The sequence below is a fragment of the Callithrix jacchus genome, chromosome 10, assembly GCF_049354715.1.
Source record: "Callithrix jacchus isolate 240 chromosome 10, calJac240_pri, whole genome shotgun sequence".
NCBI lineage: Eukaryota > Metazoa > Chordata > Mammalia > Primates > Cebidae > Callithrix > Callithrix jacchus.
This window is the reverse complement of record NC_133511.1, coordinates 18,659,588-18,686,134: the sequence shown is the minus strand read 5'-3', so window position 1 is coordinate 18,686,134 and position 26,547 is coordinate 18,659,588. Positions and strand designations below refer to the sequence as shown.

Here is a 26,547-nt window from a genome sequence, read left to right as displayed (position 1 = left end):
TCCATCATCATCATCACAACCACCACCACCGCTGCCACCACCCCAGAACCCCAGGAAATTAGCAGCAATTCTGAGACTAGATCCAGTGCACATGCTTCAAAGTCTTATGTTCATTTATTTAATGAACACACATTTGTTACGTTTTTTACTAGAACATCATCTTTGCAGAATTCCCCAACCATTTTTGTCTCCCTTCCTGTACCTTTCCCCCAAAACCACCAATTAAGATAGCAAACACCAAGATCAAAGGAATGTTTATTACAACATTTATGGTCCTTTCTCCTCCATAAATAAATCTGTACAGAGTTGGAAAATAAAACCATGATATATACAGAAGGAAAGAGCATTGTGTTAAGGCTCAGGAATCAGCACGTCATCAGGGTCAGCATTTTCCCATTTTCAAGTGCACTAACAAGGCTGCTGGAATCTCCACCGGAGTGGAAACTGTTCCTGTTGCGGGAACTCTCAGAATGTGGGGGTCCATCGTAGGTTCAGCCTATGACCCAGGTCCAAAAGTTCCAGCCTTCTCAGCCACCTCCAGGGCTAGCTTCAAATTCTGGTCAAATAGCTCACACCTAAGCCAGGCCCAAGGTGGGTAAAAAAAAACCATGAAGCCTGAGTTTTTCTCCCCACTTAAGCCAGGGGAAACTGCTTGAAGAAAGACATAAATCATGGGAGGTGGAGGTGGGCGAATCATCTGAGGTCAGGAGTTCCAGACCAGCCTGGCCAACATGGTGAAACCCCTAACCCTAACCTGTCTCTATTAAAAATACAAAAATTAGCCAGGAATGGTGGCAGGTGCCTGTAATCCCAGCTACTCAGGAGGCTGAGACAGAAGAATTGCTTGAACCCAGGAGGTAGAGGTTGCAGTGAGTCAAGAGATCAGGCCATTGCACTCCAGTCTGGATGACAAGAGTGAAACTCCATCTCAAACAAAACAAAAAAACCCCCAAAACCCCAAGGAAAATCTGTTTTCTCAAATAAAGGGCTAGTCACTGTTGTCTTATTTGACAGTCCCACTCTGTCACCAAGGCTGGAATGCAGTGGCGTGATCTTGGCTCACTGCAACCTCTGCCACCCAGGTTCAAGCGATTCTCCTGCCTCAGCCTCCCGAGTGCACTACCACGCTCAGCTAGTTTTTGTATTTTTAGTAGAGACCAGGTTTCGCCATATTGGCCAGGCTGGTCTTGAACTCCTGACCTCAGGTGATTTGCCTGCCTCAGCCTCCCAAAGTGCTGGGATTACAGGCGTGAGCCACCACATCCAGCGACTATTGTCTTATTTAGAGACGTGGTCTTGTTCTGTTGCCCATGCTGGAATGCCGTGGCACCAGCATGGCTCAATGCTGCTTTGAGCTTCGGGTTCAAGCAATCCTCCCACCTCAGCTTCCTGAACAACTGGTGTCTGCCACCACACCAGGCTAATTTTTTTTTGCTTGTTTTTTTTTTTTTTTGGTAAAGATGGGTCTATGTTGTCCAGGCTGATCTCAAACTCCTGGGCTCAAGGGATCCTACCCCCTCAATCTCCCAAAGTGCTGGGATTATAGGTGTGAGCCACCAGCCTGTCCTCTCGTCTTACTTAAAAGTAATACTCTGCTATGCTTCAAATGACTTTGGGCAGAGCACACAGGGAGGGGCAAGGAGGCTTTAACCAGTATCTGGGAAGTGGGGCCACTTACCTGATGGGCATTTCTAAGGAGTAGAATGGATTCTTGAGGGCAAAGTCTGAGTAAATCTCATAAATCTTTCGGAGAAGAGAATCTATTCCAGCTTGCCTAGGATCTGCTAGAACCACAAATTTGATCCCTGGAGAGAGACCAAGAATGGTTACCAAAGGGTAGACATGAGCAAATAGTGTCATCCTGTATTCGTACAGCACTTTCAATTTTGCAAAACACTTTCATAAGTCTATTTTAATTTTATTCTTTTACCACATAATGCAGGAAAGGCAAGACTTTGAATCTACAGATGAGACCAGAGAAGTGAAGTGACTTTATTATGTTGCCCAGCTGAGTTCTAGCTCTGCCACTTACTGTTTTGGAGTCCCTCAGCAGAAACATTGCCAGGCAGGGGACAAACTCAGGCAGTTTTCAATAAATCAAGGGGGTGAAGCAATGACACTCTCAATCCAAAGGTCATATCCATTTGGCTTTCAAATTTCATTTTGGAAAAACACTTAACACCTTCCAAAGTACATGTAACAGAAAATAGCATTAAGCTGAGTTTTATCTGAACACGAGATAACCTGTGCTGACTGAACATGCTGGGTGGCATGGACAAAATCAGTTTCAGATTAAATATTGGCTTTGTATTCACAAAACAAACAAACAGATGTATCTGTAGAATTGTGCCAGGAAGGCCAGGCACAGTGCTCACATCTGAAATCCCAGCACTTTGGGAGGCCAAGGCAGTTGGATCACCTGATAACAGGAGTTTGAGACCAGCCGGGTCAACATGGTGAAACCCCAGTTCTATTCAAAACACAAAAAATTAGCTGGGTGTGGTGGCATGCGCCTGTAGTCTCAGCTACTCAGGAGGCTGAGGCAGGAGAATCACTTGAACCCAGGAAGTGGAGGCTGTAGTGAGCCAAGATCACGCCGCTGCACTCCAGCCTGGGAGGCAGAGTTAAACTCCATCTCAAAAAACACACACCCCTTCTTCTTGCTTACCAAAGGTATCTTTGGTCAATACCTTCCCCCAACCTTCTCCATCACACTCCTCTGGCCCCGGGAGATGCATACCTTTGAGTGTCTCTTCTCCATCACATTCCTCTGGCCTACCTGGAGATGCATACCTGTCAGTGTCTGGTAGCAGTGCAATTTGAATGTATCTGTCTCCAGCATCTCAATGCCTGAGCTTCCCTGTTCAGGAGACAGCTGAGAGCCGATGGCAAAGAGCCTATATGCAAAGGAGGCAAAGTTGCTCTAAGGAAGGAGTGCTTCTCAAACTTCCACTCAAGTGCCCCTATTTGCTGAGTTCACAGTACCGCCTGGAACAGTCAGAAGTAGTGTGAACTGTCTGGCAGTAGTGTCAAAATTTCTAAGTTCATCTGAATTCTGCAAACATTTTCCATTCATACTTTGTTATAAGACATTTAACATCTAAAACTTTGGGTAAAATGAACACTGTAGGAATATGTGCCACGCCTACTTAACTTGTAAACACAAGCAAAGGCTGGCATATTTGATACCACATTTGAGAGCAGGAAGAGATTTTTAAAGATCATTCAGTTCAATTGGCTTTATTTAAATATGAAGAAACTAAGGCTCAGAGATGAGAAGCTGACTTTAAGTAAGATGACACCTCGGCCAGATGCCTTGGCTCACGCCTGTAATACCAGTACTTTGAGAGGCCAGGGCGGGTTAATCACCTGAAGTCAGGAGTTCGAGATCAGACTGGCCAACATGGCAAAACCCGGTATCTATTAAAAATACAAAAATTAGCTGGGTGTGGTGACGTGCGCCAGTAATCCCAGCTACTCAGGAGGATGAGGCAGGAGAATCGCTTGAACCTGGGAGGCAGAGGTTACAGTGAGCAGAGATTGCGCCACTGCACTCCAGCCTGGGTAACAGAAGGAGACTCCGTTCCCCCTACCCCCGTACAAAAAAAGATGACACCACTGCCACTATTACCTAAAATCTAGATCTGAATCAGCTGCGTTTTTCACAACACCAGAACCACGATTTAAGAAGGGGTAGAGAAATTAAGAAGAGGTAGAGAAATACAAGCGCTGCCGAGACGGGGGACTTACGAGTGGAACATAGAGGCCAGCATGAGCTTCTCATTAGAAGTGAGGCGGGGACGGCCAAATCGAATGGACACCGGGTAATTAGCAGGGTTACCCAGATACTCCAGTACCTCTTTCCCGTCGGCCGTGTACTTGCCATTCACGTCCATGCCATTGATGGCCAGCACTGCATGGCCCACTGCAGAGGTGAGGCTAACGGTCAGGGAAGCCGCAGCCTCAGGATTCCGCCACAGGGAGAAGGGACCCGACACCACCCCCTTACTCCCAGCTCCGCACCTGCAACCAGCCCACTTCCGCAGCACTGGGGCCCGCCCCCCGACCCCCATCTCCGCAGGGCCCGAGGCTAGCCCACCTCGGATACCGTCCCGCTGGCCGAAAGCAACCAGCACACGTTCATCGTGTAGCTTGAGCAGCAGATCCAGCGGATAACTGAAAGTTTTCTCAGCCTCGGCCCGCGGCGCGTAGCTGTCCAGCTGGTAAATCAGGCCGCCAGCTTTGTTCACCACATACACACTAAAAATCGCCATTGCTGCCACGGCCGCTCAGGGACTGGCGCTCGGCCTCTACCCGGAACCACATCACAACACTCGCCCCGGGCCCCACCCCAGCCTCCACCTCCCGGGCCCCGAGCACCGTCCATTGCGGCGGCTGCGCACTGGGAGCGACACGCTCGAGCATTACTAATGCCGAAAAGTTAGTTGCCGAGACCAGGTGGATTGTTTTTGGTCTATCAGTACCGGAAAACACTACTATAGTACTGCGTCACAACTAGCGCAGACTCCGACAACCAGGGGCGGTGTATAGGGAATGCGGCTTGGGAACTGGAGTCCACTTCCCTCCGCCTCAAGCTGGAGTACGAGCCCTTCGCTGTGGGACTTCCTCCGCCTGGCTCCGCCTCTTGCCCTGGAAGTAGTCACAGCGGACGGAGGTTTCTGGGCCCGTTTTTGAGCAGCGCTTCCTTTTTGTCCGACATCTTAGTGCGGTTGTAGTGTTCTCCGCTCCTCTCCGAGCTTCGCAATGGTAAGCTTCAGGGGTATGAAGTCGCCGGGGTTCTTGGGTTTGAGGACTCAGTGGGAGAGAGCATTCGACAGTAGCGCTTGTTGTCCTGCCGGCGTCGGGGCAGGGCGGGCGCGGTTATTGCTTTGCCCATGTGCTCCGGTGGTGGAGTTTGCGGGGCCTGGGGGCGCAGTATTAAGGGCGTTTGGGGCTATTTGAGGACCTGGCTGCATTCCCGCTGCCCTCCTACAGCCGCCCAAGGACGACAAGAAGAAGAAAGACGCTGGAAAGTCGGCCAAGAAAGACAAAGACCCAGTGAACAAATCCGGGGGCAAGGCCAAAAAGAAGGTAGGAGTAAGACCCTCTGGGAGACCTAGGGGTGCCTTCGTGTAGCCCTCTAGTAATAAGCAATTTGTATAGCAAGTGGCTTTTCAGGTGTGGATTCTAGAGTCAAAATACGAGAGTTTATCCTCCCGTCACCACTCGTTCTTTTTCCTCATTTCCATTAGGATCATGAGACCAGCGTGTAAAGTGTCTCCTCCAGTGCCTGCTGGGTTATTTTTAACTGATCTAATGGGGCTCGGCCCATGTTCTGACGCCCAAAAACGTGTTGGGGTTTTTTTTTAGTAATGTGTAATCTATCTTTGATTATGGTGGGACAGACTTCTCTGACACAGATTACTCGAGAGGGAAAGGGTGCTTCTGCCAGAAATACTAACTTGTTTCTGTTTTGTTTTGGTGAGCAGAAGTGGTCCAAAGGCAAAGTTCGGGACAAGCTCAATAACTTGGTCTTGTTTGACAAAGCTACCTATGACAAACTCTGTAAGGAAGTTCCCAACTATAAACTTATAACTCCAGCTGTGGTCTCTGAGAGACTGAAGATTCGAGGCTCCCTTGCCAGGGCAGCCCTTCAGGAGCTCCTTAGCAAAGGTGAGGGGTGTATCCTACATGTGTTTTTGTGGATTAAATTATCTTGACCAGCCGGGCACAGTGGTTAGCGCCTGTAATCCCAGCACTTTGGGAGGTCATGAGTTTGAGACCAGCCTGGCCAGCCTATAGTGAAATCCCGTCTCTACTAAAAAAAACTAGCTGGGTATGGTGGCGCACACCTGTAGTCCCAGCCACTTGGGAAACTGAAGCAAGAGAATCGCTTGAACCCGAGAGGCAGAGGCTACAGTAAGCCAAGATTGGCCACTCTACTGCAGCCTGCGTGACAGAGCAAATTTGTCTTTCAGAAACACACAAAATTGTCTTGACTATGTCAACCATCTTCAGTGATTTTTACTGGAAAAGCAAAATTAAGGAAAAAGGTGACTGGGAGCGTTGGCTCACGCCTGTAATCCCAGCAATTTGAGAGGCCGAGGCAGGTGGATCACAGGGTCAGGAGTTCAAGATCAGCCTAGCCAAGATGGTGAACAGCCCCCCACCCCCACCCGTCTCTACTAAAACTACAAAAATTAGCCAGGCTCGGTGGCATACTTCCTCCTGAGATGAATTCTTAGCTGGGTTCTTAGACACTTTTGTGCTGTAGACCCTGTGGCATTTTAGTGGAGCCCAAGGATTTTTTTTTTTTTTTTTTTGCATGCACTTAGGGCATAGGATAGGATCTTTTATGTTTCAAGTAAATGGATGCATAGAATTACAGGGGCAACACTTTGAAATAATTTTATTACTTTGTTGAAATAATTTTTAAAATGTTTAAAACTTACGGTAAATATTTTATTGATGTATTTTAAATTCAGAAAGTTAGTATGGTCTACTCAATAATATGCTCTAATTACCATAATTTCAGCATTAAGGCTCAGCTAACTATAGTGACTGAACAGCTGTAATCTTAGCACTTTGGGAGGCCGAGGCAGGTGAATCACCTGAGGTTTAGGAGTTTGAGACCAGCCTGGCCAACATAGTGAAAATCTGTCTTTACTGAAAATACAAAAATCAGCTGGGCGTGGTGGTGCATGCCTGTAATTCCAGCTACTCAGCATGCTGAGGCACGGGGATTCCTTGAACCCAGGAGATGGAGGTGTCAGTGAACCGAGATCACACCACTGCACTCCAGCCTTTGTGACAGGGTGAGACTGTCCCCACAAAAAAAGATTATGGGCCCCTAATTTAAAGGAGAAGTAAAGATAAAAAAGATAGGTGATTGTCAAAGACTGTAGGATTCTCTAGCTGTTACCAAACGTCAGATTAAGCAGTTCTGGAGCCAGATGCAGTGGTACCCTTCCTTCTATTTCTAGCTACTTGGGAAGCCAAGGCAGGAGGATCATTTGAGCCAAGGAGTTTGAGACCAGGCTGGGCACCTTTGAGAGAACCCTGTCTGTCTTTTTGTTTTTTGAATTATGTTTTGTTTTGTTTTGTTTTTTAAACTTAAAAAACTTTAAAAAAAAATAAAAAAGACGGGGTTTTACCATGTTGGTCAGGCTGGTCTTGAACTCCTGACCTCAGGTGATCCACCCACCTTGGCCTCCAAAGTGCTTGGATTACAGGCGTGAGCCACTACGCCTGGCCTGGTTTTGTTTTAGAGATGTGGTTTTGCCATGTTGCCTGGACTGGTCTCCTGGGCTCAAGAGAGCCACTTGCCCAAAGTGCTGGGATTACAGGCATGAGCCACTGCACCCAGCCAAAACAACCTTACTAGTTTCTTTTTCTTTTTGAGACAGTCTCACTCTGTCACCCAGGCTAGAGTGTGAGGGGCAATCTTGGCTCATTGCAACCACCTTCTCCTTGGGTTCAAGTGGTCTTAGTATTCGAGACTCCCAAGTAGCTGGGATTACAGGCACGTGCCACCGTGCCCAGCTAATTTTTGTATTTTTGGTAGAAACAGGGTTTTACCATGTTGGCCAGACTGGTCTGCAACTCCTGACCTCAAGCTGTCTCCCTGCCTCCATCTCCCAAACTGATGGAATTACAAGCATGATCCATGGTGCCCAGGCAAAAACCTTACTAATTTCTATTACAGCATCTATTAAGTGTCTCATCTTGAGGCTGGGTGTGGTGGCTCACACCTGTAATCCAAGCACTTTGGTGGCCAAGGCAGGCGGATCACCTGAGGTCGGGAGTTCAAGACCAGCCTGACCAACATGGTGAAACCCCATCTTTATAAAAAAAAAAAAAAAGTATCTCATCTTACTATCCTGTCTCCCTAGGACTTATCAAACTGGTTTCAAAGCACAGAGCTCAAGTAATTTACACCAGAAATACCAAGGGTGGAGATGCTCCAGCTGCTGGTGAAGACGCATGAATAGGTGAGTAGGAAATGCTTGGGCTCATGGTATGGGAGGTAGATAACTCCTTTACAAAGCTTTATGGTTCTGATTCTTTCCTTTTTTTTTTAAACAGGTCCAACCAACTGTACATTTGGAAAAATAAAACTTTATTAAATCAAATGAATGAGTATGTCTGTTTCCTCTATCAAGAAAGACAAAGAATTTGGTGGAAGGTACAATAGTAGGGGTTTGTTGATGTTGCTTTAGCCTCATGGTAGTTGGTAGAGCATGATTAGCTTTTTTCTCTATGTGACTGCTTCTTCATTGCTGCAGCTTCATTTTTGAATTGATGCCTGAAAGGAAATAAAGGGTTAACAGGAAGAAGGGTGACATCTCCAAAAAGGAGGTTGGGTGGGTAGGTTGGAGACCTGGCATTGAACATATACCTGGACTGCCAGCGGCGTCCATTATTCCAGACACGGCCAAAAGAGGGCAGCCAGCCTGCACTGGTCCTGGAGCTGTGATCAAAGTTGGCCCCCACTCGGTCTGGGGGGAGTTTCTTCAACTTCTGTTTTTCCTCTGTGCAATGATAAAGAAACAGTTTGTTCTTTAATTTTCTTTGTTAAAGAATACAAAGATGGGGTCTTATGCTGTCCAGGCTGCTTTCAAACTCTTGGGCTCAACTGATCCTCCCACCTCAGCCTCCCAGAATGCTAGTATTACAGCTATGAGCCATCAACACCCAGCCAAGGAAACCATTTTTTGAGTGTGAAGATTGAGAGGACCCTCTTCCTTTCTTGAATTAGTTTACTAACTTTCTTTAAGAAATTCTTCATAGGACGGTCCTATTTGTTGGTTCCCAGAGGTATATTCATCTTGGATCATCCAGGGGGGTGTGGCACCTGGAAAAGAAGAAATTTTTTTTTTAGGCCTTCAGGCCATTATTATGAAACATACCCTAGCCAATAGCTCATCTCCTAATAGCTAATGTTTAAAAGCAAAACCCAGGAATTTTGGCGATTAGGAAGAAGGCCCTAGGCCAATTTAAAGCAACATAACCTTAAATGTGATACTCATTTTAAAATGGCTTTGAGGTGTAATTGACAAGTGATATTTAAATTTGATAACTTTTGAGTGACGCCATCACAATCAAGACCCCAAACAGGCTGGGAGCCGTGGCTCAGGCCTGTAATCCCAGCACTTTGGGAGGCCGAGGTGGGTGGATCACTAGCTCAAGAAATCAAGAACATCCTGGTCAACATGGTGAAACCCCACCTCTACTAAAAATACAAAAAATTAGCTGAGCATGGTGACGTGTGCCTGTAATCCCAGCTACTTGGGAGGCTGAGGTAGGAGAATTGCCTGAACCCAGGAGGTGGAGGTTGCGGTGAGCCAGTGTGCCATTGCACTTTAGCCTGGGTAACGAGTGAAACTCCCATCTCAAAAAAAGACCCCAAACATCCCCCTCCAAGTATCACTGCTCCATTATAATATTTTCTTGTCCAGGGAATCAGTGATCTTCAGTTGCTTTATCAGTTTGTATTCTTCAGGATTTTCTATAATGTGTGGATGTTGAGGTGGGCTCTGGCCTTTTGAGATTCATCTGTGTTGTGTGTATCAATAATTCTGTCTTCATTCTGGAATGCCATTCCATCGTTAATCCATTTTCCTGCTGATAGACATTTAAATTGTTTGCAATTTGGAGCTGCTACAAATAAAGCTGTTCTGAAGATTTGCGTACAAGTCTGTGCAGACAGACTTTCTTTTCTCTTAGGTAAATAGGTAGAAGGGGAATGGCTGGGATATGGCAGGTGTATCCAGAACTGTTAAAGTGACCATGGTAAATAGGTGGTAAATATTTAGAAGTGGAATGGATGGATGATATGGTAGGTATATCCTGAACTGTTTTCCAAAGTGACTGTACCAGTTTACATCGTAACCAGCAGTGTATGAGGCTTTGGTTTTTCTTTTATTTTTCTTTTTTTAATTGCATTTTAGGTTTTGGAGTACATGTGAAGAACATGCAAGATAGTTGAATAGGTACACACGTGGCAGTGTGATTTGCTGCCTTCCTCCCCTTCACCTGTATCTGGCATTTCTCCCCATGCTCTCTCTCCCCAACTCCCCACCCCCTGGTTTTTCTTTTTCTTTTGAGTTTGAGTCTGTCACCCAGGCTGGAGTGCACTGGCACGATCTCTGCTCACTGCAACCTCTGCCTCCTGGGTTAAAGCATTCTGCCTCAGCCTCCTGGGTAGCTGGGACTACAGCACCCACCACCACGCCCGGCTAATTTTTGTATTTTTAGTAGAGACGGAGTTTTGCCACATTGGCCAGGATGGTCTCGAACTCCTGACCTTGTGATCCAGCCACCTCGGCCTACCAATGTGCTGGGATTACAGGTGTGAGCCACTGCCTGGCCAAGGGTTTGGTTTTTCTACATTGCCAAATACTTGGCATGATCAGTCTTTAACTTCTGCTGTTCATCATGCATACGTAGTGGTATTTCACTGTGGTTTTAATTTTCATTTCCCTGATGACTAATGATGAACAGCTATTCATATGCTTTTACTGGGTTTTCTTATCAAGTTGACAGTTCTTCATATATTCTGGATGTAAGTCTTTTACCAGATATATATGCTATATCTTGGTCGACTTTATTTAAAAAAAAATTTATCTCAGGGTTTTAGAAACGCTGCCATGGACCTTACCTGAGTGGATGTTACCAACTCCTGGTATGTCCTGTAGTTGGAAATGGAAAAAAAAATGCTAGTTACAGTAAAGTCTAGGCATGACTAAAAAAAAATCCTAGAAAAGACAAAGCACACTTTAAAAGAGGTAGATGTGACTGCTGCCACAGTGCTAATTCTGCACCCCAGCTGATGTTAAACTTTGAAAGTACAGTCAGTGACTCCAAGACACAGGAAGCTCACAATCATAGAGATGTCTGGAAGTAGAGTGACTATTACATGTCATTTGAGCAAAACCTTGCCCTCACTGCATACGTATAATTGGGGAAGAGCATTAAGCACAAGTTATGTAAATGACATTTGCAACTTTACATGGTGCCACATCCCAGAGATAACCTGTTCAGATAAGCCTTTTATGAAAAAGTGAGTTTGAGCTAACAGCTAAAGGAAGGTAAACTTTAGATGATGAGGGAAGGAAACCCATGTTTTAGGCAGTGGCAACTGTGTAAAAGCCTGAAGCAACACAATACAGCTGAAGTGTAGAGTAAGATCATAGGTGGTGCAATGACTTTGTTTGTGAGGCAGGATTGAGGTGGAGCAGAAACTGTCCAAAGGCTGAATAGAGGCAGACAGGTTAAAACTACTTGTTGACAGGATATGGGAGATGGCAAAGGAGGAAAGGATCTGCATCTAGTGATTGGAAATACAGGAGTGCTGGGGGTTAGTTTGAGATGCCTGCGGGATATTTAAATATAAATGTCCTGGCTGGGTGTGGTGGCTCACTCATGTAATCCCAGCACTTTTGGAGGCAGAGGCAGGCAGATCACCTGATGTCAGGAGTTCCAGATGAGCCTGATCAACATGGTGAAAACCCTGTCTCTACTTAAAATACAAAAATTAGCTGGGTTTAGTGGCATGTGCCTGTAATCCCAGCTATTCAGGAGGCTGAGGCAGGAGAATCACTTGAACCTGGGAGGCGGAGGTTGTGGTGAGCAGACATCATGCCACTGCACTCCAGTCTGGGACAGAATGAGACTCCATCTCAAAAAAAAAAAAAAATTACATATATATAAAAATATCCTGTGTTGAGTTGGAACTATGAGTTCTACAGAGGGCATGATACGGGAGTTGGCACTCTTAAGTGGCAATACATGTAAATAAGATCACTTTGGAGGATGAGAAGAGGTTTGAGAACACTATTAGGGAACAGTAAAGCAAGAAGGAAAAGCCTGCAGTGGAGACAGCAGTGGCTAGAATAGACAGAAAAATCAGGAGAGAGGGGTCCTGAGACCGAGGGAGCATAGGCCCTCTTCTGGCTTGCTTATCCTTTGTACCTGATGCCCAATGAATGTCAGAGATTGTCCTGTCTCCATCCAGTCAAGCTCTGGAGCTGGTGGCAGGTCCAAGTTTGAGGGCTGCTGTGAACTGGAAGCTACTTGGCTGAAAAACATGAGCCAGGCTGCCAGATGAGGTCCTTGAACCATGAGGGTGGTAAAGATTAGATCTGTTTCCAATTCCCAGCCAAAAGGTTGCAGAATGTTCTAGATGTCAAGTTCCCAACAAGAGATTCGCTAACAGTCTTACCTGTTCATCCCTTTCCAGCTTCTAGGTGCTGAAGAGCCCTCTTCTGGGTCTGGTACTGCCTGAGGCTGAGTTTGATTCAGGAAAAATAAATGTGTCTGGGATGCTTAAGAGCCTGCCTAGGCCATGCCTCCACCCTCCAGACCCCAGTATCACAGGAAGGAAACAAATTGGCATATGGATAGTACAGCCCATTTTACAGACTCTTCCCCTCCCTCCTTCCCTCCCTCCCTCCCAGCCCTGTCCACATATTCACTAACTAGGCCTGCCCCCGGCACACAGGTAAAGGAATTCAAGCCGAACAGATAAGAATGTAGTCAGAGTTTTCTTAGAAGCACTGCTTCATGGCTGGGCGCAGTCGCTGACGCCTATAATCCAAGCACTTTGGGAGGCCGAGGTGGGTGGATCACCTGAGGTCAGGAGTTTAAGACCAGCCTGGCTAACATGGTGAAACTCCCATCTCTATTAAAAATACAAAAAAATTAGCCTGGTGTGGTGGCAGGCACCTGTAATCCCAGCTACTCGGGAGGCTGAGGCAGGAGAATCATTTGAACCTGCAAGGCAGAGGTTGCAGTGAGCTGAGATCATGCCAATGCACTCCAGCCTGGGTGACAGTGTGCAACTCCATCTCAAAAAAAAAAACAAAAGCAGTCGTTCATGCAATGCTGGAGCTGGGAATGCCAGGGATCAGTGGATTTGGATACTGGTCTGGATCCTCCGAGGGAAACCAACCTCTAAGACAGACCGAACCATCTCCTGCCGGCTCTGCTCCACCTCACGGATCTGAGCTGCCATCTGTGGGAGAGAGACTGCTTAGGTATAGGATCATGGGGCCGGGTTCTTCAGGGGCCTTTCCTTTAACTCAGGAGCCCCCCAACCCCAGGAGTGGACCAGTACTGGTCTGTGGCCTGTTAGGAAGCAGACTGCAACAGGACTGCCGCCTGAGCTCCAGATAGATCAGCAGTGGCATTAGATTCTCATAGATGTGCAAACACTTGTGAACTGGGCAGGCAAGGTGTCTAGGTTTCGTGCTCCTTATGAAAATCTAGGCCAGGCATGGTGGCTCACGCCTGTAATGCCAGCACTTTGGGAGGCAGTGACACGCAGATCATGAGGTCAGGAGATCGAAACCATCCTGGCCAACATGGTGAAACCCCATCTCTACTAAAAATACAGAAATTGGTTGGGTGTGGTGGCACATGCCTGTAATCCCAGCTACTCAGGAGGCTGAGACAGGAGATTTGCTTGAACCTGGGAGTCGGAGGTTGCAGTGAGCCAAGATCATGCCATTGCACTCCAGCCTGGTGAAAGAGCAAGACTTCCTCTCAAAAAAAAAAGAAAAAAAATCTAATGCCTGATGATCTGAGGTGGAACAGTCTCATCCTGAAACCATCCCCTGCCTGGGTCCATCTGTGGAAAAACTGTCTTCCACGAAACCAGCCGCTGGTGCGAAAAAGGTGAGGGACCACTGCTTACTTACCTCCTTGATCACCTCATCCTCCTTTTCTTCATAGGAATCCAAACCTTTCACCAGGGATTTCTTGAATCTAAAAAGAAAAGGGGCAAATCAGCCCAGAACTCATTCCCCACCAGTTATGAAAAGCTCCTCAATAGATAATATATTTTTTTAATTTTGAGAAATTTCCAATTCAGAAACAAACTAAGCACCTAAGCACCTCTTACCAGAGTCACTGCAAACATTTTGCCATACTGGCTCCATTTCTTTTGTACAGACATGTCCTTTTTGCCAAAACAAAAACAGGTTTAGATCAAACCTTATTTTCAGCACGTATCTCCTAAGAAGAGGAACATTCTATACAACCATGACACCATTACCACATAAAGAAAATCATTCTTTTTGGTGTTGAAATATTTGGGTGGTTAGTATAGACATAAGGTTTATGTATCTTTAGACTTGAGTGTAGGCATACAGGCTATATTCACATTTCCCTTCTCTCAAAAATGTGCATTATGCCTTCTCTATTCTCACCCCACTCCCAAAGTCCAACAAAAGGTCACATGGAATCCAGCCATTAGGTCCCTCTAATCTTTTCCTGTCTAGAACAGTCCAGCTGCTTCTTTATTACTTCAAATAGAGAAGTCCTTAAAATCCTCAGAAGAATCCAGGCCAAATCTTGCATACCACCCCAAGTTTGTTTTGAGATGGGCTCACTCTGTTGCCCAGGCTGGTGTGCAGTGGCACAATCTAAGCTCACTGCAACCTCTGCCTCCCAGGCTTAAGAGATCCTCCTGCCTCAGCTTCCTGAGTAGGTGGGTACCACTATGCCTGGCTAGTTTTTGTGTGTTTTTTTTTTTAGAAACAGGGTTTTGCTAAATTAGCTGGGCATGGTGGCGTGTGCCTGTAGTCCCAGCTACTCGGGAGGCTGAGGCAGGAGAATTGCTTGAACCCAGGAGGCGGAGATTGTGGTGAGCCGAGATCGCACCATTGCACTCCAGCCTGGGTAACAAGCGAAACTCCGTCTCAAAAAAAAAAAAAAAAATAGAAACAGGGTTTTGCCATGTCACCCATGCTGGTCTCGAACTCAGGGACTCAAGCAATCCTTCTGCCTTAGCCTCCCAAAGAACTAGGATTACAGGCATGAGCCACTGTGCTCAGCCTTATATCAGTAATTTGTACTGTTACCTCCCTATTCAAATGCCTCCATTACTTACTTGTATCTTCCTTTTGCTATAGTAAAAACCCTGGTTCTCAACAATATCCTACAATACATAAAGTTTCAGTATAATTCCAACACCACTATCAACAATGTTCCCTAAGAGCTTTGAATATATCCATGGAGACAATGGCTTGAGGCACACCTTCCCAAAGTCTTGGCTGAAAGACTTGTTTAACCCTGGAACACAGGATGGGAGGTCTGCAAGAAACTGCTATGAGGCCATCTTCCACTTCCCTCCCCATCTCCCCTAGGAGGTTGTCATGAAACACATCAACTCCCAGGTTCCGATAAGGCAAGAGGTGTTCTGCTCCACCCCTCTCAGATTAGAATCACAGAATATTAAGCCACTTAGCTTTAAAAAGTCATTTAAAAATAAGTAAAATTATTGCTTATACACAGTACTGGAGATAGTAAAAAATATAAAAAATAATAAGTAAAATGTAAAAACCAAACAAAACCAATTAGCTACAGTCTAGATTTTATTCCTGACCAAGAGAATATCCCACAACTCACACTGGGGTCACACAGTCCTTTTCGTTCAGTGTTGTCCTTTTTGGTGTATGAAACAAGGACCTGAGAAGCTGGCTCTTTGGTCTTCCTCTTTTCACTGTCTATGTAAGGAACCATCTAAATCTATAAATGCCTCCTTGTATCTTTACCAGTCAAATCAGCCAAGCTGTAGGCTTGCCTTGTGTGTGTATGTTTGACAGTTTACAAAGTTCAAAAGTGAAAATCAGACTGGGTGTAGTGGCTTATCCTGTAATCTCAACACTTGGGATGCTAAAGTGGAAGGACTGCTTGAGCCCAGGAGCCTGAGACCAGCCAAGGCAACATAGTAACCCTGTCTCTACAAAAAGTACAGAAATAGCCAGGTGTGATGCTGCCCACCTGTAGTCTCAGCTACTTAGGAGGCCAAGGTGGGAGAACTGCTTGAGCCTGGGAGGTTGAGGCTGCAGTGAGCTATCATTGTGTCATGGCACTCCAACTTGGGTGACAGCAAAACTCTATCTCAAAAAAAAAGAAGGAAAAGAAAACTATATTTAGGCCACTGCTATCTCCTGGCCAATGGCTGCCACTACAGTTCATGTTCTGTGGAACCTGGGCTCCTGAAGATGCAGCACTGGAGTGACAGATAATGTTGAGAGGGCGTATTAGTCCGTTTTCACACTGCTGATAAAGACATACCTGAGACTGGGTAACTTACAAAGAAAAAGAGGTTTAATGGATTCACAGTTCTATATGGCTGGGGAGGCCTCAGAATCACAGCAGAAGGTGAAAGGCACGTCTTAGATGGCGGCAAGCAAGAGAGAATGAAAACCAAGCAAAAGGGGAAATCTCTTATCGATCATTTGAGACTCTACCATGAGAACAGTAAGAGGGAAAAAAACACCCCATAATTCAGTTATCTCCCACTGGGTCTCTCCCACAACATGTGGGAATTATGGGAGGTACAATTCAAAGAATATTGGGTGGGGACACAGCTAAACCTTATCAAGAGGTTGATGACTGACCCAGTCACATTAGAAATAGGTGGACTTGGCCAGGTGTGGTGGCTCACACCTGTAATCCTAGCACTTTGGGAGGCTGAGGTGGGCGGATCATGAGGTCAAGACATCAAGACCATCCTGGCCAACATGGTGAAATCCCTTCTCTACTAAAAATAAAAAAATTAGCTGAGTGTGGTGGCACATGCCTCTAATCCCAGCTACTCGGGAGGCTGAGGCAGGAGAATCACTTGAACATGGGAGATGGCGGATGCGGTGACCTATCATGCCATTGTACTCCAGCCTGGGCAACAAGAGCAAAACTCCATATAAAAAAATAATAATAATAAGTAGGTGGACTTGTATACAATATCTCTTCCCACTGTGACCCATTACCTGTATCCCATGCTTGCAGGCATATTTGAGGGGTGTTTCCACACCCCTCAAGACAGCTTCATTGATTGGGATGGACCTCTTTTCTGATACATCCTCAGCTTCTTAAGAACTTCCTTTTAACCCTGGATTTTAAGAAATTTAATCTGCTTCAAAAAGAAACAGATTTTTACCAGACTTAGCTCTTGATTCATTGTCTCAGTGACCCTAAACCTTTGTATCCATTGTGTGGATATTTCCTCAGATTATTCCGTTATCTAAGTACCCCAATCCAGTGGCTGACATCATAACCCAAGTAACCATCACCACCAAGGTCCATTCCTTACTAGAAAGCATCTCAAACCCTAGCTACTCTAGGCCAGGCGTGGTGGCTCACGTCTGTAATCCCAGCACGCCACTGCACTCCAGCCTGGCGACAGAGCGAGGCTCCATTAAAAAAAAAAAAAAAAAAAATCCTAGCTACTCTGAAGGCGGGGGCAGGAGGATTGCTTGAGCCCAGGAGTTTGAGGCTGCACTTCAGCCTGGGTGACAGAAGAAGACCCTCTCTCAAAAAAAAAAAAAAAAATAGCATCTCAAACTATGTCACCAAATGGAATAAGCACATAATGATAACGGATAATACAGACTGCCAGGTTTCTTTCCTTTACTTTTGAACCCTGTGATTATCACCAGGAAGTTTCTCTCTGGGTCTCATAATCCACAACACTCAAGTATATCATGAATGAGAAGACTAATGAAGACACAGTGGAACACAACTGGACTTTCTGTAGACTAACCTAGAAGGAAGGTTTCTATCTCCAAACCAGAAAGAAGTTCCTGGAAAATGAGTTCGGGAAAATAGAAGGAACTGATTTAAAACAAAAAAAATTACAATGTGGTTAAAGCTCAGAAATTTCTAGGAAGCTGGCTGAGCGCAGTGGCTCAAGCGCATAGTCCCAGCACTCTGGGAGACTGAAGTTGGAGGACTGCCTGAGGCCAGGAGTTTGACACCAGAGGAAAAGAAAATGACAAGCCGGGCTTGGTGGCTCATGCCTGTAATCCCAGCACTTTGGGAGGCTGAAGCGGGTGGATCACAAGGTCAGAAGTTCAAGACCAGCCTGGCCAGAATAGTGAAACTCCGTCTTAAAAAATAAAAATAAGGCCGGGCACGGTGGCTCACACCTATAATCCTGCACTCTGGGAGGCCGAGGTGGGTGGACCATGAGGACAAGAGATCGAGACCATCCTGGTCAGCAAGGTGAAACCCCGTCTCTACTAAAAATACAAAAATTAGCTGGGCATGGTTGTACACGCCTGTAGTCCCAGCTACTTGGGAGGCTGAGGCAGGAGAATTGCTTGAACTCAGGAGGCGGAGGTTGCGGTGAGCTGAGATCGTGCCATTGTACTCCAGTCTGGGTAACAACAGCGAAATTCCGTCTCAAAAAATAATAATAATAAATAAATAAATAAAAGAAAATGACAATGTAGAATTGTTAAAAAAAAAAATTGATTTGAGGACCAGAGAGAAGTTTTGTGCTTTAGCAGACTCCTCCATATTTTGTTCTTTTCACCCTGTTCAAGGTCTCTACGTACTGTTTTTTCTTTTTTTTTTTTTTTTTGAGACAGGGTCTTGCTCTGTTGCCCTAGAGTGCAGTGGCACGATGACGGCTCACTGCAGCCTCAACCTTGTGAGCTCAAGCAATCCTCCTGCCTCAGCCTCCCCAGTAGCTAGCACTGCTGGCATATGTCACCATGCTTGGCTAATATAATTTTTTTTTTAGAAATGGGGTTTTGCCATGTTGTCCAGGATGGTCTTAAACGATCCTCTGTCTCAACCTCCCAAAGTGCAGAATTACAGTCGTGAGCCATTGTAGCTGACCTTTTTTTTTTTTTTTTTAGACGGAGTCTTGCTCTATCGCCAGGCTGGAGTGCAGGAGCGCGATCTTGGCTCACTGAAACCTCCGCCTACCGGATTCAAGCAATTCTCCTGCTCAGCCTCCCAAGTAGATGGAATTACAGGCACACGCCACCACGCCCAGCTAATTTTTGCATTTTTAGTAGAGACAGGGTGTCACCTTTTTGGTCAGGCTGGTCTCAATCTCTTGACCTTGTGATCCACTCGCCGTGGCCTCCCAAAATGCTGGGATTAAAGATGTGAGCCACCTTGCCCAGACCTTTTTACCTTTTTTAAAAAGAAACATTCTTGCTATGTTGCCCAGGCTGAAATGCAATGGTGGAATCACAGCTCACTGTTCAACTTCCTGGGCTCAAGTGATCCTCCTGCCTCAGCCTCCAGAGTAGGCAGGACTATAGGCATGTGCCACCAAGCCCAGCTAATCCAGATACTCTTTTTATTATTAAAAGTCTGAAAATCGGGCCAGGTCTGGTGGCTCATACCTGTAATCCCAGGACTTTGGGAGGCCAAGGTGGGCAGATCATGAGGTCAGGAGTTTGAGACCAGCCTGGCCAACATGGTAAAACCCTGTCACCACTAAAAATACAAAAATTAGCCAGGCATGGTGGCACATGCCTATAGTGGCACATGCCTCCAGCTACTTGGGAGGCTGAGGTAGAAGAATCGCCTGAACCCAGGAGATAGAGGTTGCAGTGAGCTGAGATCACACCACTGAACTCCCGCCTGGGTTAGAGTAAGACTTGGTCTCCAAAAAAAAAAGTCAGACAGTCATTATGGTATGTAATCTACCCTTATTATCGTGCTAAAATGATTTCTGATAAAATAGTTCCTAACTCAACTAAAAAACTATAAAGAATGAAAGAACAAGCAGAGTACTCATGATGCTTTTGAGTAAATTCAAAACATCATATAGGATGACCTAATTTCCAAACCAATAGGCAGTATTGTAATATTAAAGGAAAACTACTCCTATCACTTAGAAATACTTGCTAAGTACTGCTTTTTACAGTTATGACAACTGTTTCTTTCTATGCATATGAATCAAATAACCAAATATCTATAACCACGGAAGTGTCTGATTAGAAATATTTCTAATTTGGCCAGGCGTGGTGGCTCACACCTGTAATCACAGCACTTTGGGAGGCTGAGGTAGGTGGATCACCTAAGGTCAGGAGTTTGAGACCAGCCTGACCAATATGGTGTAATCCTGTCTCTAATAAAATTACAAAAGTTAGTTGGGCATGGTGGCATGCACGTGAAGTCCCAGGTACTCGGGAGGCAGAGGCAGGAGAGTCGCTTGAACCCAGGAGGCAGAGGTTGCAGTGAGCCAAGATTGTACCACTGCACCCCATCTAGCCTGGGTGACAGAGCAAGACTTGGTCTCAAAAAAAAGAAAGAAGGCTTTCTGGTCATAATGGCTGGCAGGCCGGCTGTTTCAGCATCAAGCAGGTTGCTGGAGATTATGCAAAAATGGTATTACAATGCTGTAGGATTCAGTAAACTGGGGTTACTGCAAGATGATACAATGTACGAGGATGAAGACGTAAAGGAAACCGTAAGAAGGCTTCCTGAGAACTTTAAAATGACAGGATGTTTCGAATTAAGAGGGCACTGGACCTGTCCATGAAGCATCAGATCCTGCCTAAAGAGCAGTGGACCAAATATGAAGAAGAAAATTACTACCTTGAACCACATCTGAAAGAGGTTATTTGGGAAAGAAAAGAAAGAGAAAAATGGAAAAAGAAGTAATCGTAGTTGAAGTCTGTGGATACAGCTGTTATGAAGATGGTTAAACTGGAAACAATTTTAAGAATTATTTGGTCTGCAGATGTTTTACTTTAAATAAATGTCTATTGTAATCAATTTAAAAAAAAGAAAAGAAAACCATTTCTAATTATTCTTGGCTGAGTGCAGTGGCTCATGCCTGTAATCCCAACACTTTGGGAGGCCAAGGCAGGTGGATCATTTGAGGTCAGGAGTTTGAGACCAGCTTGGCCAACATGGTGAGACCCGGTCTCTATGAAAAATGGAAAAATTAGCTCCTTTTCACAAGATGGCGCCGAAAGCGAAGACGGAAGCTCCTGACTTTCCTAAAGCCGAAGCCAAAGTGAAGGCTTTGAAGGTCAAGAAGGCAGTGTTGAAAGGTGTCCACAGCCGCCAAAAAAAGATCTACACATCACCCACCTTCTGGTGGCCCAAGACGCTGCGACTCCAGAGGCAGTGCAAATATCCTTGGAAGAATGTACCCAAGAGAAACAAGCTTGACCACTATGTTATCATCAAATTTCCTTTGACCACTGAGTCAGCCGCGAAGAAGATCGAAGACAACGACATACTTGTGTTTCCTGTTGATGTTAAAGCCAACAAGCAGCAGATCAAACAGGCTGTGAAGAAGCCGGACACTGACGTGGCTAAGGTCAACACCCTGATTCGGCTTGATGAAGAGATGATGGCCTATGTTCAACTGGCTTCGGATTACAATGCTTTGGATGTTGCCAACAAAATATGAATCATCTCAACTGAGTCCAGCTGGCTAATTCTAAATATATGTATATCTTTTCACCATTAAAAAAAAAGTCATCAAGGTATGGTGACAAGCACACCCCTGTAATCCCAGCTATTCCAGAGGCAAGGCAGAACTGCTTGAAACCAGGAGGCGGGGGTTGCACTGAGCCGAGATCACACCACTGCACTCCAGCCTGGACCACAGAGCGAGACTCTGACTCAAAAAAAATAGGCCGGGTGTGGTGGCTCATGCCTGTAATCCAAGCACTTTGGAGGCCAAGGCAGGTGGATCACCTGAGGTCGGGAGTTCAAGACCAGCCTGACCAACATGGTGAAACCCTGTCTTAAAAAAATAAATAAATAAATAAGCGAAATATTTATATTGGATTCTGAATACAGAATGTCCCTAGGGTAGAAATCTTACTTCTTATGCCTGTTACAATATAATTCCCAAATGTACCATCAAAAAAAAGAAAAAAAAAACAACTTATTTTTAAAAGTATACACACAAATATTTTTTCTAGGCTGGGAGCAGTGGCTCACGCCTGTAATCCCAGCACTTTGGGAGGCTGAGTCGGGTGGATCACTTGAGGTCAGGAGTTCAAGATCAGGCTGGCCAACATGGTGAAATCCTATCTCTACTAAAATACAAAAATTAGCCGGGTGTGATGGTGGGTGCCTGTAATCCCAGCTACTCAGGAAGCTGAGGCAGGAGAATCGCTTGAACCCAGGAGGCAGAGGTTGCAGTGAGCCGAGATAGTGCCATTGCACTATAGCCTGGGCAACAAGAGCAAAAATCCTTCTCAAAAAAAAAAAAACTTTTTTCCTATTCCTATCACCTCTAACCCACAATCTGGGTCACAACAACTGGTTATACTAACTGTTATGTGATCAGTTTCCCTTTTTTTTTCCCAGGCAGGCAGATCACAAGGTCAGGAGATCAAGACCTGGCCAACATGGTGAAACCCCATGTCTCTACTAAAAATACAAAAAAAATTAGCTGGGCATGGTGGTGTGTGCCTGTAATCCCAGCTACTCAAGAGGCTGAGGCAGGAGAATTGCTTGAACCCAGAAGGTGGAGGTTGCAATCTCTGCAGTGAGCAGAGATCATGCCACTGCACTCCAGCCCGGCAACACAGCAAGACTCCATCTCAAAAAAAAAAAATTATCAAAATTTACAGAACTTATAGACCACACAGTGTGACATTCACAGTCAAGAGAAATGAAAACAGGCCGGGAGTGGTGGCTCACGCCTATATCCCAGCACTTTGGGAGGCTGAGGCAGGTGGATCACAAGGTCAAGAGATCAAGACCATCCTGGTCAACAAGGTGAAACTCCATCTCTACTAAAAATACAAAAATTAGCTGGGCATGGTGGTGCACGCCTGTAGTCCCAGCTACTCGGGAGGCTGAGGCAGGAGAATTGCTTGAACCCAGGAGGTGGAGGTTGCGGTGAGCCGAGATCATGCCATTGCACTCCAGTCTGGGTAACAACAGTGAAATTCCGTCTCAAAAAAAAAAAATTAATAATAACGATAATTTTAAAAAAAAAAGAGAAATGAAAACAAACATAAAGATACAATATTACATCATAACTGCACAAAATTACAGTACAAACTGTACAACTGTCACAATTTTGTAGCCACCTACTGCAGTGAGCTCAAGTGTTATGAGTAATGCTAGTCATCTCAAGAGCAGTTGTCTCTCCTGTAAGCTGCATATCATGGTAAAAGTGATCTCACGCAGTTTTCAGTAATGTCATACCATTAACCACGAATAGTATCATGGGACCCATAGGAGGTGCCACTCGTGATACTGGAAGCGCTCCCAAGAAGCAGAGAAAAGTCATGACATCAAAAGAAAAAGAAAAAGCTGAATTGCTTGATATGTAGTGTGGATTAAGATCTATAGCTGCAGTTGCCCAGTATGTCAAGATAAATTAATCCAGGTACACTGACAAAACCCATGTGAAAAAAAAGAGTGGGAGGTGAGCATGGTGGCTCATGCCTGCAGTCCCAGCACTTTGGAAGGCTGAGGCAGGCGGACTGTTTGAGCCCAGAAGTTTGAGACCAGCCTGGGCAACATAGCAAAACCCCGTTTCAATAAAAAAAAAAATTTTTTTTTTTGAGATGGGGTTTCGATCTTTTGCCCAGGCTGCAGTGAAGTGGCATGATCTTTGCTCACTGCAACCTCTGCCCTGCCAGGTTCAAGTGATTCTCCTGTTTCAGCCTCCTGAGTAGCTGGGATTATAAGCACCCACCACCATGCCCAGCTAATTTTTGTATTTTTAGTAGAAACAGGTTTTGCCATGTTGGCCAGGCTGGTCTTGAATTCCTGACCTCAGGTGTTCCACCTGCCTTAGCCTCCCAAAGTGGTAGGATTACAGGCGTGAGCCACCACACCCAGCCAAAAAAAAAAAAAAAGTTTTTTAAAGGCAAAAAAAAAAAAAAAGGAAATTCATGAAGTTCTGACTGCACCTGTGCCAGGAGGCATGAAAACCGTGCATGCTTTGCACAATACCTTGTTATCTTCATATTGAAAACACAGCTTTTATGTGGGTACAGGGTTGTTATTAGAAAGACCTACCTACAGATTCTAATAGGAGTCAAGAAAAAGCGAAGTCATGACATGACAACTTAAAACAAAAGGAAGGTGAAGGATCTAAAGTGGAAAATGTAATGCCAGCAGAGGATGGTTTGATAATTTTAGAAAGAGGTTTGGCTTAAAATATGTCAAAATAGCAGAAGGGGCAGCTTTTGCTAACCAAGAGGCAGCAGATGAATTCCCAGCTGCCATTAAGAAAATCACTGAGGATCCCAACACTTTGGGAGGCCGAGGTGGGCAGATCACAAGGTCAGGAGATCGAGACCATCCTGGCCAACATAGTTAAACCCCGTCTCTACTAAAATACAAAAATTAGCTGGGCGTGGTGGAGTGCACCTGCAGTCCCAGCTACTTGGGAGGCTGAGGCAGAAGAATTTCTTGAACCCGGGAGATGGAGGTTGCAGTGAGCCAAGATTGTGCCACTGCACTTCAGCCTGGTGCCTGGTGACAGAGCAAGACTCTGTCTCAAAAAAAAAGAAAAAAAGAAAATCATTGAGGCCAGGTGTGGTGGCTCACACCTATATTCCCAGCACTCTGGGAGGCCGAGGCAGGCAGATCACCTTAGATCAGGAATTAGTGACCAGCCTGGCCAGCATGGTAAAACCCCAGGTCTACTAAAAATACAAAATTAGGCTGAGTGGTGGCTCACACATGTAATCCCAACGCTATGGGAGGCCAAGGTGGGCAGATCACGAGATCAGGAGTTCATGACCAGCCTGGCCATGGTGAAACCCAATCTCTACTAAAAATACAAAAATTAGATGAGTATGGTGGTGGGCACCTGTAATCCCAGCTACTCAGGAGGCTAAGGCAGGAGAATTGCTTGAACCTGGAAGATGGAGGTTGCAGTGAGCCGAGATCATGACATTGCACTCCAGCCTGGGTGATGGAGACTCCATCTTGAAGAAAAAAGAAAATTAGACGGGCGTGGTGACACATGCCTGTAATCCCAGCTACTTGTACCTAGGAGGCGGAGTTTGTGGTGAGCTGAGATCATGCCACTGCACTCTGTTGGACAAGAAGAGCAAAATTCCACCTAAAAAAATAATAAAAGAAAATACGAGGCCAGGTGCGGTGGCTCATGCCTATAATCCCAGCACTTTGGGAGGCCGAGGCGGGTGGATCACGAGGTCAAAGAGATCGAGACCATCCTGGTCAACAAGGTGAAACCCTGTCTCTACTAAAAACACAAAAATTAGCTGGGCATGGTGGTGCACGCCTGTAGTCCCAACTACTTGGGAGGCCGAGGCAGGAGAATTGCTTGAACCCAGGAGGCGGAGGTTGTGGTGAGCCGAGATCGTGCCATTGCACTCCAGTCTGGGTAACAACAGCGAAACTCCATCTCAAAAAAAAAAAAAAAGAAAATACGCGTCCAAAAATATTAAAAGTAGGTACTGGCTGAGTAGCATTTTCTTAGACACTATAAACAGCCTCTTCTAACAAATTTTAGTACTGTCTGTGCCTCACATTTAAGTAGTTGATAATAGTCAACGTTTAGTATTGTCCTCTATTTGCTAAATCCCATCCCCCAACTAAACCTCAAGAACTGTCACACTTTTGTGTCCAATATATTACCTAGAATGATAAGTGTTATGAAGGTAGTAGATACTTCAGAAGTTCCTGCTGAACTTTCTAGTTAATAGAGTAACCTCCCATACCTGACAAAGATCCAGAGAATTCACTCTGCTACTTCACCTTCAATACCAGTGACTCACCGTGCATAATCCTGGGGAGTGACCAGAAACTTCTCTTTCATCTGGACCTCAGCTTTGTTCTCCCACCAGAATTTGTTGGTCGCCTTCTTATGCTCTGGGCTGAAAATGGAGCGGATAAGCAATCTCAGCTATAGGTTATAAAATATTACTCAGATATTAAACATTAGGTTTGTAGTGCAAACTGACATCTGAGATTCTACCTGGGGCAGGGCTGAGAGAGGAACACTGTTACCAGTCTCCAAGATCTCATCTCTTTTCTTCCCATAAAATTGTGAGAATCCAAGGGGAAGTTAGGGGCGGTGACCAAGCTGCATTTCGCAGCTAGACCACCAGAACCACTCGGGACCGTGGCAACATACGATCCCTACCCCAACAAGGCTGGCAACTCCTATGAAGTGACTCAATCCATCCACCCTGAACAAATCACAAAAGCGTCCTCCCGTATACGCAGGTACGCGTCTGTGCTGAAGGAGGCTCCCAGCCCGGCTCTCACCTGGCCAGATGCTCCAGCAGCCCCCCGTGCAGCACCGTCAGGTTTCCATGGCTCAGGTGTTCCCGCACCTCGCAGCCGCAGCACAGGCACCAGCAGCATCGCTCGTGTTCCGGCACATAGCGCTCCACCTGAGCGGCGCGGATGGCCTTGCGGGCCGCCTCCACCTGCGGCGAAGAGGCCAAGTAGAACCCTGAGGAGGACCCCCAAATCACACCCGCTCTGGCCTTCACTGACCTGCCCCGCACTCCCAGCCCATCTCTAGCCTTGCCTCCGCACCCGGGGCAGGAGCCTTTCCAAAGCCTCCTTCAGCTGCCGCTGGTGCTTGCGGCTGTAGACGTGCCCGCGACCACAGAAGAAAGTCTGGCGGCACAGGGGGCACCGCTGCGCTGGCGCCATAGGCTGGGAACCGGGTATCTCCACCACCAGCAGCAGATCCCTCGCCATCCGGTGGCCCCTGACCCCTGACCCCTCGAGGCGGGGCTAACCCAGCGGCTCCCGCGATCCCCAGCGGCCGGCAGGCGTCACTGCAAGCCCTTCTGCGGCTGCGCAGACCCTTTGCAG

General features: G+C 46.0%; 3 protein-coding genes and 1 pseudogene across 5 annotated transcripts; 2 read left to right on the top strand and 2 right to left on the bottom strand.

Moving 5' to 3' along the window:
• Positions 1–237: 237 nt before the first annotated feature.
• Positions 238–4,298, bottom strand: TRAPPC4 (trafficking protein particle complex subunit 4). The gene is made up of 5 exons (XM_002754503.7): positions 4,100–4,298; positions 3,751–3,925; positions 2,794–2,897; positions 1,679–1,805; positions 238–575 (listed from the first exon to the last, which is right to left on the bottom strand). Exons 1-5 carry the CDS (start codon positions 4,272–4,274, stop codon positions 497–499), a joined length of 660 nt encoding a protein of 219 aa, XP_002754549.1. The 5' UTR covers positions 4,275–4,298; the 3' UTR covers positions 238–496.
• A 403-nt stretch (positions 4,299–4,701) lies between these two features.
• RPS25 (ribosomal protein S25) lies at positions 4,702–8,132 on the top strand. Its single transcript, NM_001253774.1, has 5 exons — positions 4,702–4,767; positions 4,996–5,091; positions 5,490–5,673; positions 7,893–7,991; positions 8,086–8,132. The coding sequence occupies exons 1-4, from the start codon at positions 4,765–4,767 to the stop codon at positions 7,985–7,987; spliced, it is 378 nt and encodes a 125-aa protein (NP_001240703.1). The 5' UTR covers positions 4,702–4,764; the 3' UTR covers positions 7,988–7,991; positions 8,086–8,132.
• Positions 8,099–26,449, bottom strand: CENATAC (centrosomal AT-AC splicing factor). Of its 2 annotated transcripts, XM_035264806.2 has the most exons (11): positions 26,263–26,449; positions 25,987–26,150; positions 25,494–25,592; positions 13,701–13,767; positions 12,953–13,015; positions 12,224–12,288; positions 11,974–12,079; positions 10,661–10,691; positions 8,768–8,854; positions 8,399–8,531; positions 8,099–8,305 (listed from the first exon to the last, which is right to left on the bottom strand). In XM_035264806.2, exons 1-11 carry the CDS (start codon positions 26,428–26,430, stop codon positions 8,245–8,247), a joined length of 1,044 nt encoding a protein of 347 aa, XP_035120697.1. In that variant the 5' UTR covers positions 26,431–26,449; the 3' UTR covers positions 8,099–8,244. The 2 variants fall into 2 exon arrangements, with proteins under 2 accessions (XP_035120697.1, XP_035120696.1); XM_035264805.2 differs by having other exon boundaries at positions 8,099–8,531.
• Positions 20,069–21,655, top strand: LOC144578048 (cytochrome b-c1 complex subunit 7 pseudogene; annotated as a pseudogene). Its single transcript, XR_013523076.1, has one exon. The product of XR_013523076.1 is annotated as a cytochrome b-c1 complex subunit 7 pseudogene (transcript).
• Positions 26,450–26,547: the final 98 nt, after the last annotated feature.

Coding starts and splice junctions, on each gene's coding strand:
- RPS25 (NM_001253774.1), top strand. Junction 5,092..5,489: donor GGGGCAAGGCCAAAAAGAAG/GTAGGAGTAAGA, acceptor TTTGGTGAGCAG/AAGTGGTCCAAAGGCAAAGT. Junction 5,674..7,892: donor TCAGGAGCTCCTTAGCAAAG/GTGAGGGGTGTA, acceptor CTGTCTCCCTAG/GACTTATCAAACTGGTTTCA.
- TRAPPC4 (XM_002754503.7), bottom strand. CDS start 4,274: ATGGCGATTTTTAGTGTGTATGTGGTGAACAAAGCTGGCGGCCTGATT. Junction 2,898..3,750: donor CTGGCCTCTATGTTCCACTC/GTAAGTCCCCCG, acceptor CTTTGCATATAG/GCTCTTTGCCATCGGCTCTC. Junction 576..1,678: donor TCCTTAGAAATGCCCATCAG/GTAAGTGGCCCC, acceptor GGCCTGGCTTAG/GTGTGAGCTATTTGACCAGA.
- CENATAC (XM_035264805.2), bottom strand. CDS start 26,430: ATGGCGAGGGATCTGCTGCTGGTGGTGGAGATACCCGGTTCCCAGCCT. Junction 25,593..25,986: donor CTGCTGGAGCATCTGGCCAG/GTGAGAGCCGGG, acceptor CTCCATTTTCAG/CCCAGAGCATAAGAAGGCGA. Junction 12,080..12,223: donor AGCTGGAAAGGGATGAACAG/GTAAGACTGTTA, acceptor CATGTTTTTCAG/CCAAGTAGCTTCCAGTTCAC.